This window comes from Neofelis nebulosa, chromosome 15, assembly GCF_028018385.1.
Source record: "Neofelis nebulosa isolate mNeoNeb1 chromosome 15, mNeoNeb1.pri, whole genome shotgun sequence".
Lineage (NCBI taxonomy): Eukaryota > Metazoa > Chordata > Mammalia > Carnivora > Felidae > Neofelis > Neofelis nebulosa.
In genome coordinates, this window is record NC_080796.1 from 60,129,813 (window position 1) to 60,147,215 (window position 17,403).

A 17,403-nucleotide genomic window follows, 5' to 3' on the forward strand; every position below is an offset into this window, starting at 1 on the left:
GCATATGAACTTGGATTTATGCCACTCAAACACACACACACACACACACACACACTGAAAGCTTTACAAAAGGTTAAAAAAAACCCAAGTAATTATTAAATGTCTATTCTGAATGGTATAAAGAAAATATGACACAGTGCCTGCTTTCTAGTTACTTATAATTTTAATTAGCTAATAATATAGTAAATGTGTGCATGAGTATTTAATTTTGAACTTAAGCCACAGAACAAGACGGGAGAAGTAGAACATTTGAGAACCTATGAGAAATGGGAGAGCGAGAGATAACATAATTGTCGCTTTGCAAAAAGACAATTGCCACAAAAACGAGCAATCTAACATAGATTAACATACAACTACAGAATACAGAGAAGCTGAGGACTGAAGTGCTGAAGTAGTCAAATAAAACTTCTTGCATGAGGTGAGAATATACCTAGATACAGAAGACTATCCTTGATGGATCGGATTTGGTAGGCAAAAAGAAAAAGTAGAGGATAGTCCAGATAGGACTTACAATGTGTCGGTGACAATGAGCAGGGCAAATCATAAAACAGACAGAAATTGAGAAACTGAGAAATACTTATAGTGGGAAATCTTTTGGCGAAAGTAATGCGGGCTCAGTTTAGGGCAGCGCTGAAAGCCAATAGGCCAGTTCAGACTTGGAACCATGGGTATGAAGCATAATGTTTTTTCAGCTCGAATGAATATCATAATTTATTCAGCCCAAACTCTTCTTTTACAGGTGGGAAAACTGAGACCAACAGACATGGATGTAAACAAGTATTAACTGGCGGCAAGACAGATTTGTTAAGTTTTGATTCAGTACCACAAGTTGCCTTGCACCTCAGATCAGGAAATGGGTAAGAATCACTCGATATCAAAAGTAATCTGAACATGACTGTATGTGAAAATTCCTCTCTGACTTCAACTTTCAGGGAACAAGAAGGTCCTAGTTTACACTCAAAAAGAAAATATATATTTAGACTTTCTACTTCCAACTCATCACTGATAACACCACCCATATGGAAAGCCCAAGGCGGTCTTGTAAGTGGTCAGTTTCCCCTTATCGAAGTCTCCACAGAATCTGTGTCCGTATGTAGCTCAGCCTGATTGCATAAAGACAAAATGGAAATTAAGTTGGCAAGTGATAATCAAAGGTTCCCAGAACCACTGAACTAATCACTTCTATGCATTTCATCACAATAAAATTAATTTTATGTCACAAACCCTTCCCTTGATTGAGCTCACTGGGATTCTTGCATAAACCAGTGTGCAACAAAAACATTTCTACTTACTGGACATATATTGTTCTAGAATCCAGGACAGTCAGAAGTGGGGAATCCACGTGTTCTGGTGGCAGCTGTGCCGTGGACAGTATGACCAGGGAACTGTTTGTACATCCCACATGCGTGCAGGCACTAAGTAGAAACTGGTGGGGCGTAAACGCTGCTAAATCTAGAGGGTGGAGAGAAAAATAATTTATTTACCATCATATTTTTTATTCAGGTGATCTTACAACTCCTCGACATTCCTACTTCTTAGAACTGTTAAAGTAAAGCTTAAAATAAAAATCAATAGTCCTAAAAATCAATAGCAATAAATATAGGCTGTTTTATCCTTTAAATATACTACGGTTATTTTTAAACAGACAAGTGTCAGTCAAACTCTCAGTTTAACTTTTTCACTTTAACAATTTGACTGTCTTCTTGAATGTCTATGACCAGGTAAATCGTTTTCTGCGTTTAGAGTTAGTTCAATGGTTCTGTTGAAAAATAAATGAGACATTTAAATTATTTTTAAAGCATATTTGAAGACAACAGGAGTTGCTTTTGAAATGCAAATACATAACTCGTAACAATGACTTTGTGCTTGTAATTCCTTTTGCAGAATTCTTTTCTTCTCTTGTCCACCTGTCTGCCTGTTACTTGACCTTCAAGTTGTCCAGGCTAAGTGCAAAAGTCTGTTTCTTTCTTAAGATGCTCCTAACACATCCTGCTGTGACCCCTGGCACAAGGTGGAGCTATTACCCTCTCCTTTGTCTCCCACAGTATTTACACATACCTTTGCATAGCATTATAACACTGTCACAGTGATTTCCTTACGTGACTTCACGTAATTCAATCATTAGACTGAATGTTGTGAGGGAAGGATTGATTTTGCATTCTCAGTATCTAGCACAATGTCTAGCACACTGTAGGTTTTGAATATATGTTTGAATCAATGAGTAAAGAACTAAGAATGAGATGATCTAGATATAGCTGAGTGAGGTATGACCATTGATGGAGAGAATGGGATAGTATCCTAGCTAGTAATGATCTCTCCCTCGCTTGAATTTCTCTAGTACTTTCTGTCTACCTTTCTAATGTATGTCATTTCCCCTTGCATTAGAATAAGCCAATCTGTATTTTACTAATTCAATTCTGAAATACCCTGAGCACTTCTCTTATAAAGGTACTCAGTAATTATTTTGTGGAGGGACACCTGGGGGGCTTAGTCTGTTAAGCATCCAACTCTTGACTTTGGCTGAGGTCAAGATCTCACGGTTCAGGAGATTGAATCCTGCATCTGGGCTCTGTGCTGTCAGTTTGGATTCTCTGTCTCCCTGTCTCTCTCTGCCCCTCCCCCACTTGCATATTCATACGTGCCCTCTCTCCTTCTCAAAAATAAATATATAAACCTTTAAAAAAATAATATTTTGTCGATGAGTCTAACCAAATTTCAGTCAACTTTACCAGGTTGATAAACATCATTCATACTTTTATACTACTAGAAGTAGTTATTTTCTGGGATATTTTTGAAATAAGTTAGTCATAATTTAAGTAACACATATTTCAAGATCTCATTAACCTTGAACCATTACAATTTCACATTTAAAAGATTAATGAAGTACAACCTAATTTAGGGAAATAGATTTTGCATTGCACTGATAGCAAAAGTAAACTAGAAAAGAACACTTTGGTTTTCATGCAATGTACAGTCAATTGGTTAAACATGTAGGGCATCGGAAAAAAAAGGCAAAAAAATAATTTTACACTCAATATAGTTACTCTAGACCAAAAGAGTGGCCATCAAGAAGAGACTCACAATGTTTTCAATTAAGCCTTGTTTTCATTACAATTTTATCCCACTGATACTCAGTGGTACCAGTTGAGGTGGGCACCCCCAAACAATGTGGTCAGAAGATATGTTACAAGGACATTTTGGAGCCCGTGGTGAACTAGTACAGTATTGCCAGGAACTGCTAAGTGATGACAGGAATGCTGTCCCACATGTGCACAAGTCAGACAGAACTGGGGTACCTCCATTTGGATTAATATTCTATGAAACTTACTAAATTAAAAATCATGAGAACGGTGGTCTCATATGCCACAAAGAGTATAAACTACTATTTACTATAGGAAAATTTGATGCAAAGGACACATTACCAACCATCCCCCTGTCCTCTTCACCTTCTCCTTCTGATTGCCAAGAACTTGGTGGCCATGCAGCCTCTCTACTGCCTGTTTGAATTCCTTGATTCCCAAGGAAGGAGAAGCTAGGGATGTGACTCTAAGTCCAGTTTCTTTTTTTTTTTTTTAATTTTTTTTTCAACGTTTTTAATTTATTTTTGGGACAGAGAGAGACAGAGCATGAACGGGGGAGGGGCAGAGAGAGAGGGAGACACAGAATCGGAAACAGGCTCCAGGCTCCGAGCCATCGGCCCAGAGCCCGACGCGGGGCTCGAACTCACGGACCGCGAGATCGTGACCTGGCTGAAGTCGGACGCTTAACCGACTGCGCCACCCAGGCGCCCCTCTAAGTCCAGTTTCAAGAGCAAAATCAAGGAGGCACTGCACCTAGAGTAAAGCAGGAATCCCTGATGGGTCTGTCAGTTCAAATAGGAGAAAGATGTGGTATTTGAACATGACAGTACCTCTAACTTTTCTGAAAGAACAGGCCCCTGCCAAAATTGTACTCCATGTGGTCAATTCCAAGAGACTTTGGAATATTTTGCATGAGCATCATTGCTGTCCATACTAGACTGTCTTGACCCAGCTGCAAATAAGGCCGGATGCTACAATGTTCTTAGACAACTGAACTCTGTGGAGGGGAAGTTTTTACTTACATCCTAGCTTGTTGAGGTCGAGATTGGGCTACCCCGTTTGTAGCTGGTGAGGAACTCATACCATTCAAATGCGGCCCTATACTTGCTTGTCTGTGTTTGTTGGGACAGACTTGCACAGCTAAAAATCCTTAGTTAATTCGTACTTACTTAAGTTAATCCTTAGTTACCATCCTCAGGCCGATGAGGTCAGACTACATCATCATGGTATCACCACATTACAGAATCTCCTTATTACAGAATGAACCATTCCCTTTCATGCTGCAGCCTTCATACTTTGAAACTGGCCTTGATCGCCTAACTCCTAAACTCACCAGGAATATTAATCTGCCTCAGATGCCTAGTAGCCTGTTGTGGCAATTGGTTCCAGGGTTACCATCTATATCTTGATTCTATTGTCACAAAATATCCTCCTCCATGGATTGGGAAACTTGCATTTTTATGTTAGTTGGGGACTGGGGGAGACCAGGATGAAGAAGTAAGTATGTTTGGGAGGTCATGTTACTTAAGAGGCCCAGTATGACTGATGAACTGGGATTGAAATACCAAACCTTGTCAAGTCTTACATTCATAGTTAGGGTGTGCCCCCAGATTATGTAAGGTGTGGGGTTTTGGGGTGAAAAAAACTACTGCATTTTAGGAGACAGCATGGTTTTAAACTAAATGCCTAACAGGGTTTAAGGATATTAGTGGTGTATAATTGCAAAGTGCTATAATGAACATAGAATAGAGCAAGGAGAATCAGGAGTGCTGGGTAATGTTAAAAGGCAAGAATCAGTGGAGGCTTTGGCAGGAAAGTGACATACTGAGCTTTTAAAGACTTGGAAGGGGTGAGAGTTAATTTGGGATTCTACAGGGAGGGCCATTCTAAGAGAGACAACAAACAGAGCAAAGGCTTGGAAGGAGGAAAATGCCTGTAACAGATATAGCAAGGAGGCCAGTGTGGCTGAAGCAGAGCAAATACATGAAACAGAAGTAAGAGATGATATCAGAGATTTAATGAGGGACCAGATCACATGAGCCTTGTAGGTCTTTGCATGGATTTGGGGTTTTCATCCAAGATCCTACACAGCAAGACTCCAGAGGATTTTCCACAGAATTGTTGCATGATCATATGGATTTCATGAATATCACCCTGGCTGCTGGGTTGAATACAGATTATAGTGAACAAGAGCATAAGCATAAATCTCACTTAAGAGGTTATTGTGGTAATCAAGTAAGTGGAGGCTGTCATAAGTAAAAAAAAAAAAAAAAAGTCGGATTCTGGGTATTTTTTTTCAACTCTAGTGAAGCACTAACATAACACATGTAAGATTAAGATGTACATTGTGGGGGCGCCTGGGTGGCGCAGTCGGTTAAGCGTCCGACTTCAGCCAGGTCACGATCTCGCGGTCCGTGAGTTCGAGCCCCGCGTCAGGCTCTGGGCTGATGGCTCGGAGCCTGGAGCCTGTTTCCGATTCTGTGTCTCCCTCTCTCTCTGCCCCTCCCCCGTTCATGCTCTGTCTCTCTCTGTCCCAAAAATAAATAAAAAACGTTGAAAAAAAAAAAAGATGTACATTGTGATGATTAAATACCCATGTGCATTGCAAAAGGATCACAATAAGGTTAGTTAACATCTCCATACTCTTTACATAATTTCCTTTTTGTGTGTGTGGTGATAAAGTTCAAGATTTACTCTCTTAATGACTTTCACGTATATAATACAGTACTGTTAACTATGTTTACCATGCTATAACTTAGATCACCAGAACTTACTCATCTTATAGCTGGAAGTGTATACTCTTTGACTGACGTCTCCCTATTCCTCCCCCCATCTCTGGCCTCAATCCCCTGGTCACCATTATTCTGCTCTCTAGTTCTCTGAGTTAGGCTTTTTTATTCCACATATAAGTGAAAATATATAGTATTTGTCTTTCTTTGTATGATTTATTTCACCTAGCATAATTTTCTCAAGGTCTATCCATATTGTCTCAAAGGGCAGGAATTCCTCTTTACATGGCTATCATTCCTGTGTGTATATGCATGTGTGTGTGTGTATATATATATATATATATATACACACACACACACGTGTGTGTGTGTGTATGTGTGTCTGTATCTATAAGCTTATTTTATTTTTAAATTCAACATATAAGTGAAATCATATGGTATTTGTCTTCCTCTGTATGACTTATTTCACTTAGCATAACCCTCTCAAGGTCCATCCACGTTGTTGCAAGTGACAAGATTTCATTATTTTATAATGTTCCATTGTGTGTGTGCGTGTGTGTGTGTATTTATATATACCTCACATTTTCTCTATACATTCATCCATCATAGACACTTAATTTGTTTCCATATCTTGGCTATTGTAAATAATACTGCAATGAACATGGGGGTGCATCTATCTTTTTGAGTTAGCGTTTTCATTTTCCTTGGAAAAATACCCAGAAGTGGGATTACTGGGTGATATTTTAATTATATTTTTAATTTTTTGAGGAACCTCCATACTGTTTTCAATAATGGCTGCATCAATTTACATTCCCACCTACAGTGTACAAGGGTTCCTTTTTCTCCACTTCCTTACCAACACTTGTTATTTCTTGTCTTATTGATAACAGCCATTTTAACAGATGTGAAGTGGGGTCTCATTGTGGTTTTGATTCGCATTTCCCCATGATTAATGATGTTGAGCATATTTTCATATACCTGTTGGCCATCTGCATGTCTTTTTTTTTAAAATGTCAACACAGATCTTCTGTCCATTTTTTAATTGGATTGCTTTTCTCTACTCATTTTGCTGTGGAGAAGTATGAGTTCTCTATACGATTTAGATATTAGCTCCTTATCAGACATATGATTTGCAAGTACGTTCTCCCATTCAGTTGGCTGCATTTTCAATTTGTTGATTTTTCTTTCTGTGTAGAGCTTTTTAGTTTGATGTAGTTCCACTTGTTGATTTTTGCTTTTATTGCCTTTGCTTTCAGTGTCAGATCCAAAAATATCAACACCAAGATCTGTGCATGAGGCTTATCATTTGTTCTAAGAGTTTTATGGTCTTACATACAAGTGTTGATTGCATGGAGTTAATTTTTGTGAATGATATAAGACGGTGGTCCAGCTTCATTCTTTTGCATGTGGCTGTCCAGTTCTCCCAATACCATTTATTGAAAAGACTGTCCTTTTCCCATTGTTTGGGCTCCTTTGTTGTAAATTAATTGATATATGTATATGTATATATGTATATGTATGTATATATATATGTATATATGTATATATGTATGTATATGTATATATGTATATGTATGTATATATATACATATATATGTATGTATTTTATTTCTGGGCTTTCTATTCTATTCCATTGATATGTTGTTTTTATGCCAATACTATACTGTTTTGAATACCATGGGCTTTAAATATATTTTAAAACCAATAGTGTGGTGCCTCTATATAGCAGGCCAGTCTTGAGATTCAGGCTAGCATTCAGTCTAGTGATGAAGAGGTCAGGTCTGGGGTCTGCAATGAAGTTAGGTGCTCACTTACGCTCCTCCTATAGGGAAAATCTTGATCTCTGCCAGGATGCCTGGGTTTGGGGCATGGTTAAATGGAGGTAATGTGAATCTTTCTTTCCTACCCTCCTTAATGCATCTTTTCTTATTTCAGTGCTTTACCCAGGTGCTGTAATCCCTCACTTCAAGTACTTGGCTCTTGTGAAGGTATTTTTATGTGTGAGTACTTGTTCAAACTGGTGTGTTGGGTGGGGGTAGGGGATTGGGGAATTGATGGAATGAGCTGAGAAGTCCCTATGCTGCCATGTTGGTGACATCACTCCAAGAGGATCTCTGGATATGTGCTAAAGCCAAAACTAATAGGATTCCTCAATGCACTGCAGGTAGTGTGTGAGAGAGAGAGAGGAGTCAAAGTTGATTCTAAAGTTTTGGGCCTCAGCAAAGGCAAGGATGAAGTAATCATTAATTTGGTTGAAAATATCACAGAAAGTAAAACAAGTTTGGAACGGGAAGATAAAGAAGTAACATTTTAGACATGGAAAGTTTGATATATCAATTAGACAAACAAAGAGAGATGCCAATTAAAGAACTTAAGTTTGGAATTTCAGGAAGAAGTCCTGGCCTGAGTTATAATGTGAGATGTCATCATGATATTGTTTACATTTAAAGTGGATGAGAACACTAAAAATGTGAGTGTGGATAGAAAAGAGAAAAGATGCAAGGATACAAATTGATATATATCAATATATCAATATATATAATATATATAATAATATATATAATATATAATATATATATATATATAATTTTTTTTCTGGAAGTAAAGCAGAAATCAACCAAGAAGACAGAGAAAGAACAACCAGTAAGGTATGAGTAAAAGGAGGAGATTATGGCATACTGGAAGTCAAATTAATCAAATGTTTTAAGGGTGTTAGGTCCAATAAGATGAGGACTAAAGACTGATCATTGTTTCACAATATGGCAGTCATTCGTATTTGTTCAATAAAAGTTTCAGTGAAGCCTCAGAGGTCAAAGCCTGACTGCAGTGAGTTTATGAGACAGTGATGGAACAATTAGAGATGGTGAATATAAACAACTATTTCAAGAAATTTTGTTGTAGACAAAAATAGAAAAATGAGACAATAGAGAGAAGGTAAGTAGAGTCCAGGGATTAAAAAAAATAATTTAAATGAGATAAAAATTGTGTTGTATGCTGATGGGAATGATCCAGTAGAGATGGCAAAATTAGTAATGGATGAAAAAGAAGACAATTGCTGGAGCTTTTCCTTTATTATGTGAAACAATGGGATCTAGTATGAAAGTGGAGGATTTGGACTTAGAGCAAGGCAGATACTCTTCCATTATAGGGGAGAAGGCAGATTATGTGGGTGTGAATGCTGGTAGGTGGGTAGATGGTCACAGGAGTGTGTGGGATTTACCTTATAACTGCTTCAATTTTCTCGGGGAAGAAAGAAGCAAGATCATTAGTCAAGAGTGATCTTTCGATTCCCCCAGAATAATACACTACATTGGGCCCTCTATTTCTCTTAGAATGAAATCTATTAATGGTCAATGAAATACTACATGACTTAACACCTGCCTACTTCTCCTCATTCCTTCCATACACTAGAAATATTTCTGTTCCTTTAATTCTACATGTCACACCTCCAGGCCTTTGCAGGTACTATTCCTTCTAACTGAAATATATTTTCTCCTTCTTTATACTTGGCTGAATTTTTCTCATTCTTCAGGCTCATCTTCCCCTGCGTGTTCTCTCTTGATAATCTAACGGTGTGGCCACCATCATCCCCAGATACTCTCTGTCATATTGCCTTGTTTAGTTATTTATTATAATTACCAAAACATGTCAGAAATGGCCATGTTATTTATTTCTTGACTTTATATGCCTCCAATGGGAATGTAAACTCCTTGAGTGCAGATATTTTCTACACTGCAATATCTCCAGAACTGATATAATGTCTAACGAGCATAGTTTTATTTGTTGAGTGAATGAATGGGCAAGACCAGAAGAAGACCTCTCACCCTTACCCAGATTGCCAACTTTTCTCAGAAATAGAATGATATCTAACGATCCCAGAATTTAATTAATTGTTAGGCCAATGAAGGGGTCTGTAACTGTGAGATGAAAGAGATTTACTATTAAAACAAAACAAAACACATACACACACACACACACACACACACACACACACACACACGAAAAAGTCAAAGTTGTGTTTGCCTGAATACCAAAACATAATTTTCAGACATGAATGCTTCATAATAACAAGAAGCTAGGGATACCCCAAAAGTTCAACAGTGGTTTTCTCAGAGTGAGGGCATAAGGATGATTTAAATCTTGTTTAATTTTTGACTACACGTATTTTTTCAAGTTCTGTGATATGCATGTACATACACATAGAGGTGGAGAAATGACAGCCATAATTTACCAATATCAATTCATTATTTAAGAAAATGTAGACCTAGTTGACACACGCCCTCTTATACCTTCTATGTCATACTTCTCCTTTCCTCAATGACTTCAGCATTGGCTCAGTTTTCTTTTCAATTATAATTCCTTTTTGGCAACTCCAACATCCTCAATAATGACTCATCTCTGAATCTGGCTTCGCTTTAACTTCCTCAAATGTAATGTCCTTCACCTCTACTTCATCTATTCGACATTCAGCACAGTTCCACCCACTACTTGGTCATCTTTGGAACTATTTCCAAGATTCTTAAAGTCTGCCCTCTCCAACCACGTACATATAGCCTTCCACCTCTTCCTCCTGTCATATCAATGCAACCACTCACTCCTTTGTCATCACACAGTGTCCAGTCTCTTAGCACGTTCTTATTTTCAAACTATTTTTAACATCTGCATTTTTCTTGATATAATCCTTGATGACCCCTTTCAAAACCATACTCTCCAGCTCCCTAGATTTTTTCACCTCCCCCCACCCCACTTCAATATCTGCCCTTCCAATTCCTAGCTCTGGATAAATCTCACTATCCCATTTCTCTAAAGTTTCCCATACCTCTAAAATGTGAATGCGAAGCATTGCTGAACATACTCAAAGTGTCTACTAGAATTTTAGGTTTTCTGATTTCAACTGGACCCTTGGCACTCCTCAGCAATAACTCTCTTATTCCATTATTTGTTTCTTCATTGTATTGATCTTTTCTTTTCATCCTTCCTTGATTTGGCCAGTTCTCTAGAGGAACTGAGTGAGGTCTAAAATTGGAGCCCTTAGGTATAGCTCCCTCTTCTGAATCCCTATAATGTTTGATATCTGTGCCACGAGGGCTGAGATTAACATGGTTGTCTTATTAACCTATTTTGTTTCCTTCTGTCCTCCCCTGCCCCTGACCCCCTATTTTCCTCTCATTTAAATTCTCATCCAAATTCCCCTCAATTAAACTCTAAATCCAGAATTGATTTATAAAATGGTTTTATCTATAAAACAGAATGTGGCTGGCCAGGAAGCAGAAAGAGCAAGAGAACCTTTCTGAACAGAGTCACTGAGGGGACAGATGACTCAGGGTTCAGATATAATGGTGGGAAAACAAGAAGTGCATATTCCTTTGCCTCCACCACCTCAGATTTCCCAGAATGATGGAATAAAGATAGAAGGAAGACACGTGCAAGCTCTTGGACCCCTGTGCCCAAGGTAGAATTCCAGGGAGGTGACAGATGCCAGCTAAAGAAACAACCTTGGTGTATGTAGGCAGGTGGGACCATAGAAAATGATGCAAGAATTTCAGTTTCCCTAGTGCGATACAAAAGCAATGAAGCGATCTACTGGGTCTGAGAGAGATAACTCCATAGTGATCCTTTTGCAAAGAGGAGGAAAGTGCCATGGGTGGCCATACTCTAAATGCCAAGAAACTATGTAAGTCTCTAGAAGCTTTCACACCATCAGGGGACCAGAGGGGACCCCTAAGAATGACTGTGATTCTTGTACTACTAATTTTTATTGGAGTGAAGTCAGTTATCAAGTGGAGCTACAGAAAGAAAGGTATAAACAATTATATAGAAATAGAGATACAGGTATATGTCTTATCAATAGATTTATAAATGAGCCATGCTCACTGGTGCCTCATTTATGCTTATGAATGACTATACAACCAAGATTTTCAAACCTATGCAATTAAAATATTTCCACTCATTTTCCTCAAGATAGGTTAATTCACACACACACACACACACACACACACACACACACACACACACACAAATTTAGGGGACCACATTTCTAGTTTGGGAAACATGACTGCTGTGTCTTTGCTACAATAGGAATTGAGGATTTTCTTTTGATTCTGAGAATTTAAAACTATAAACTCAATAGTGCAAAGAAAGCCAGACTGATTAAATAGCTTTTTTGACTTCCAAGTCATTTTTATGCCTCTAGTGTCCACCCCGAAGTGGATTATTCTCAATGTATTTCCATAAGAAGATGAAGTGTCACTAGTGTCCTTTGAATAATGAGGCATGAAAAAAAGAAGGGGATAGCATCTAACATGATACATGGGAGCGAAAGCTGCACAGGTGGCCCGATTGGGAAATCCTTGGTGAAACAGGAGAAGATGTGAGAAAAAGGGGTGGATATTACAGAAGAAAAGGTGAGGCAGCATCAGGTGGGGGGGGGGGGGCAGGGAAGAGGAGATGTGTAAAAAGGAATAAATGGAATGGGGGTTTTTCTTAAAGAATTAATTTTAAAAAGTGAAGAATAGGGCTACAGGGGAAGCAGGACGAAGGCATCCTTTGGGAATGAGCATAAACAAAGCCACTAATTTATAATGTAAAGCAAAGAGGGATATAATGATAACTGTCTCCTCCCTGCCTAACTGCAACTGATTTGGTAATCTGTCTCTACAGAAGCGATTAGGCCCTTCAAGGGCAATGTAATGGATCAATGGATTCAAACAATTGCAGGTATGTACACAAATCTGAGTCGAGGAAACGCAGGGTGGGGGAACCCTGAAAACGCAAGGCCACTGTTTGTCAGAGCCCCTTAGCAACAACATCTTGTTTTCCATTTGCTTGATTGCATCATTTGCATGAGATCAAACACAGGGAGTTGTAGACAGGGAAAAACAGATCACTCTAATATGCATTAGAAATGGATCCACAGGCATCATCCTGAGACGTGTTACACGGAAATGCATCCCAGTGCATGGAAACCTCACCGATTACTGTCAAGCAAACTATAATTTACAATACCGGCCATGAATTATATGCTATTTTACGATTGATTTCATGCTGTTGTTCAGAGAATTTCATTGATCTCAATTTACAAAATGAACCAATAAGTAGGCAATGATTTTCTTTTAACTCCTGGTATAAACGGAGGAATTTATATCTTATTGGTTTCTCCCATTAGAAAATTAAAAGGCAGTTCTTGCTTCTTTATTATCTTATGCATGTTATCTAGTTGTTTTTCTGACAACCTCCTAGTATCCTTTTGTACATGAAACATACAGCTTTATCCCAATTATCCTTTCTCCTCTCTATGCATCCTTCCCACAAGTCGTCACCGGGTCCTTTACAAATGTTGGAGCGATCTAGGTAGCCACTGACCACATCTTCTGTCATTTGGTATTCCAACTTGAGGACCACTGCTAGGTTATGGATCAGTGAGAACACATCTTAGGCGGCAGACCTAAGAGATGGTGTGTTTTCCACAGATGCCTGGAAAGCAATGAGCTATGCCATAACGCACGTGGAAGGTCAGGTTGCATTCGTCTCTGCCGTTGTGTAGCCCTTGCTTCACAATTGCTTGCTCAGCCTTTTGATTCCAGAGAATCAGATTCTGACCTTATAATTAATAAAAACGTAGGTTCTCTTTAGCCTGAACATCATTGTTCTTCTGCTGTTCGTAGAAGCCTTGACTTGCACCAGGCTTCTCTTTGGCCAGGTGTGCAGGGAACCACCACTAACCTCCCGAACTGTGCTTTCAGACTAATTTGCAGAAGTGGAATCACTTTGTCGTGATAAGTACTCATACACACAACTGCACCCACACTACATTACTAGACTAAACAAATTTTCTGTCTGTGCTTCTAATATTTTCCACTTCACCAGAGAAATCCACATCCCTCCCTTTCCTCAAAATCTTGTCCAGGGGCACCAGGGTGGCTCAACTCGGTTAAGGGTGTGACTCTTGATCTCTGCTCAGGTCATGATCTCATGGTTCATGAGTTCAAGCCCCACATCCTGGCTCTGTGCTTATGGTGTGGAGCCTGCTTGGGATTCTGTGTCTCCTTCTCTCTGCCCTTTCCCTACCTGTGTGTGCGCACACACACACACTCTCTCTCTCTCTCTCTGAAAATAAATAAACTTAAAATTAAAAAAAAAAAAAACTTGCCCAAAGTTTGTATTATCCTTGGAGCATCTGTCAAGTCTCTTCAATGTGTGCACGGTATGCCCTCTATTTAGCGGCTATCTTAACAAATCTCCCTCGTAATCACCCTCATATCAGACCTAAGTATTCATGGTGTTGCAAGTGTTACAAGTTCTTTGAGAACAAGGATGCATCTTCTTACAGGCATCCCCTATGACTTCTAATACTTTGGACCCTCCTGGAGGTTGGGTAGTAAAAGCTTTCATTGCAATAAGAAAACTGATGGCAAGGAAAACCTGGTCCCTCCATCAGGATAGCAGCATGTGGTGGGGGAGGCCAGCCTGCTGGGAGTTGTCAGTCACTACTTTGGAGAAAAAAAAGGAGCCTTTTACTGTCAGTTGTGATAATGAGGGACAATCCTTCCTCATTTTCCTCTTTTCTTCTTTGGCTGGTTAGAACAAAAGGCTTCCATGCAAAACTCCTTAGGCTGACAGCATTCTTATCCAGCTGTCTTCCAGTCTGGCTTCCTGAGCGTCTCTAATACTCAATTTGTTATACATTATAGTATACTGAGCTCAAGTTTGTTTTTCTTGGTTACTTTAATAATATAACCCTAGGGGCGCCCGGGTGGCTCAGTCGGTTAAGCGGCCGACTTCGGCTCAGGTCATGATCTCGCGGTCCGTGAGTTCAGGCCCCGCGTCGGGCTCTGTGCTGACAGCTCAGAGCCCGGAGCCTGTTTCAGAATCTGTGTCTCCCTCTCTCTGACCCTCCCCCATTCATGCTTTGTCTCTCTCTGTCTCAAAAAAAATAAATAAACGTTAAAAAAAAAAATTTAAAAAAAAAAAAATAATATAACCCTAGAGCAGTTCCCTCTTCTCTCTCTCTTTCTCCTCCCCCCCCCTCTCTTGTTACACACACACACACACACACACTAACATCCCACCCACTCCTCTATCTTGCCTCTGGATAAGGAGAGATGTAGAATTAGGGAGTCAGTAACCGGCATCTAATTTTCATAAATGCTTTCAACTCCCAAACCAGTGAAGAGAATTGAAATAACTTTCCAGGAATATTATCTAAACAAATTTGAGTCATATAACTCAGCTAAATATTTCTCACAGAATTGGAAGATTTCCCACCCGACTTAGGTAGGCATTTGCTACTATCATATTCTTTAATAATCTCAGGAATCAGTTAATATATCTTAAGACAAAACTCTATTTATGCGACATACTGTTAAACAACAGAAGTTAACGGACCATAATGAGAATAATGATAAGTGTGTAGCTGCCTGCAGCAGGAAAAGAATAAATTTATGGATCCACACTCCCCACAAAATATGATATTGAAGGCAAGGTGTCGTTAATTCAGTAACAACAATGGCTATAACCCTGACTATCTACTGTTTGGTAGGCACTGTTAAATACATTTTAGACTTCTCGTTTAAGTCTCCAAATAACTCTGTGAAACAGGGACTGTTACTCCCACTGTACAGATAACAAAATTTCAGCCCAAAGAGATCAGCTGTGTAAGGCCCTATGTGAGGATCAAAGGCCACCTGAGTTCAGTCTGAAAGCAGTGCAGGAGGATTTAGGTTGGAGGTGCCCTTGGCCAGACCGTGTTTATTTTACAAAGTGGGTTTCTTCTTCCAGTTCACACCCTGAACCACCAGTTTAGTGAAGTATTGCCTGAGAATGGTTTTAGGGTAGACCCATTATCAATTCTTAAATATGACTTTAATGCTTTCTCCAACCTAGCCCTATACTGGACACTGTGTAATATAAGAAAAGCAATGAGTATGACAGAAGTGATATTGTGATAAAAATGTTTTCTTCTTGGCTTTTTGCTCTCATAATTATAGAGGTTTGGAGAGGCCCACCTGTTTGATTCATCATAAAATGCCCTTGCAATTTAATTTGGAATGCTATGCTGAGAAAATTGTCCCTGCGTATAAGAACATGTAAGATGAACACAATGGGTTCTCAGAACTTAAGTTGTAATGTTAGGGTATAAATAAATATCCTATTAAAATTATGCTTCTATATCAACTTGTGAAAATACAATGCATCATAAGCAACCACTGTGTATGTAGAAGCTGGAGAAATCTTCAATGTCACAGCCACAAGTATTTTGGCCCATTATAAGACTTACTAAATTGTCTTTCCTTGAACCATTTCCATATTATGACAGGCTTTTCTGTTTTAAAACAGTAATTTTCAAAAAAAATGGTCTGTTGACATTCCTCCAGGAAAAACACTTGTATTATAAATGTTCACACTATGATAACATCTAACCCTTTATTTCTGAAATAATATTTTACCGGTGATTTTAAATAAAATAGTATACCTATGATGGTTAATTTTATGTGTCAACTTGGCTAGGATATGGTGTCCACTTGCTTGGGCAAACACCAGTATAGATGTTGCTATGATTAATAGTTAATTATCAGTTGACTTTAAGCAAAGCAGGTTACCCTCCATAATGTGGGTGAGCCTCATCTAGTCAGTTGAAGGCTCTAAGAGCAAAGGCTGATGTGTCCCAACTAAGAAGGAATTCTGCCGCAACACTGAATCATAGAAATTCTGCCTGTTTCTAGCCTGCTGGTATGCCCGGCAGATTTTGGACTCAAGACTCCCACCTGCTGACCAGACTGACAGATTTCAGATTTTAGATTTGCCAGCCCCCACAATCAGGTGAGCCGATTCCTTACAATAAAAATAAAAAGAAAAATTCCCCTACCATTTCCACCCTTTCACTCTAATATAACATTTTTGTACCTCATAAAAGGAGGACCTCATCTTGAGTATTAGGCATATATAGATTTCTCCGGGTGTGTCTGACAGAGTGGGTGGTCAGCCATTTTGGGTGAGAAGTGGAAACCAGCATTCTTAGCACAAGGGGCAAGTTTAGCAGTCACGGAAAGAAGGAACAAATTTGGGTATACTCTTGATTGAGATATACCTGTGAATTTCAGGACAATTCCTGAGATGGCCTGACAGAAGCTTGTTTGTGTTGAGAGCTGGGAAACATTTTGGAACATTTGCTCCTGATGCTTGGATATGATGGTGTTTACCCAGAGCAAGGTCATGGGTATGCTCAGTGGAGTTAGTGTGACACTTGACCAACTCATGTCAAGCTTGACACTAAGTGCATGTGAGAAAACCCAATGACTTCCCAGAAATGCATGAGAATTAGTTCACAGAAGGCAGAGATCATCTACTAGCAGGTGAGGGTGATGAGCAAGTAAACTATTAGATTTAGAACTAATGAGACTTATTGTATATTCAGATTTATGAGATGTTAGAAAATCTGACATAAATCTATCTATATCTATCTATATCCATCCATCCATCCATCCATCCATCAATCCACCCGTCATCCCTTAATCTATAGCCACTTCAGCGTATAACCAAGGCCTGCTCACTGCATCAAACCTCATACTTTGGGACTCTGTATGTTTCTTAGATGG

General features: G+C 39.0%; 1 protein-coding gene across 2 annotated transcripts in view; it reads right to left on the bottom strand.

The window, feature by feature from the left end:
* USH2A (usherin) overlaps positions 1-17,403 on the bottom strand; it is a 745,506-nt gene that overhangs the window by 356,356 nt on the left and 371,747 nt on the right. For both annotated transcript variants that reach the window (XM_058701414.1, XM_058701413.1), the window contains one exon: positions 1,293-1,452. In XM_058701414.1, coding sequence (XP_058557397.1) covers positions 1,293-1,452 — 160 coding nt within the window. The remainder of the gene's footprint in view (positions 1-1,292; positions 1,453-17,403) is intronic.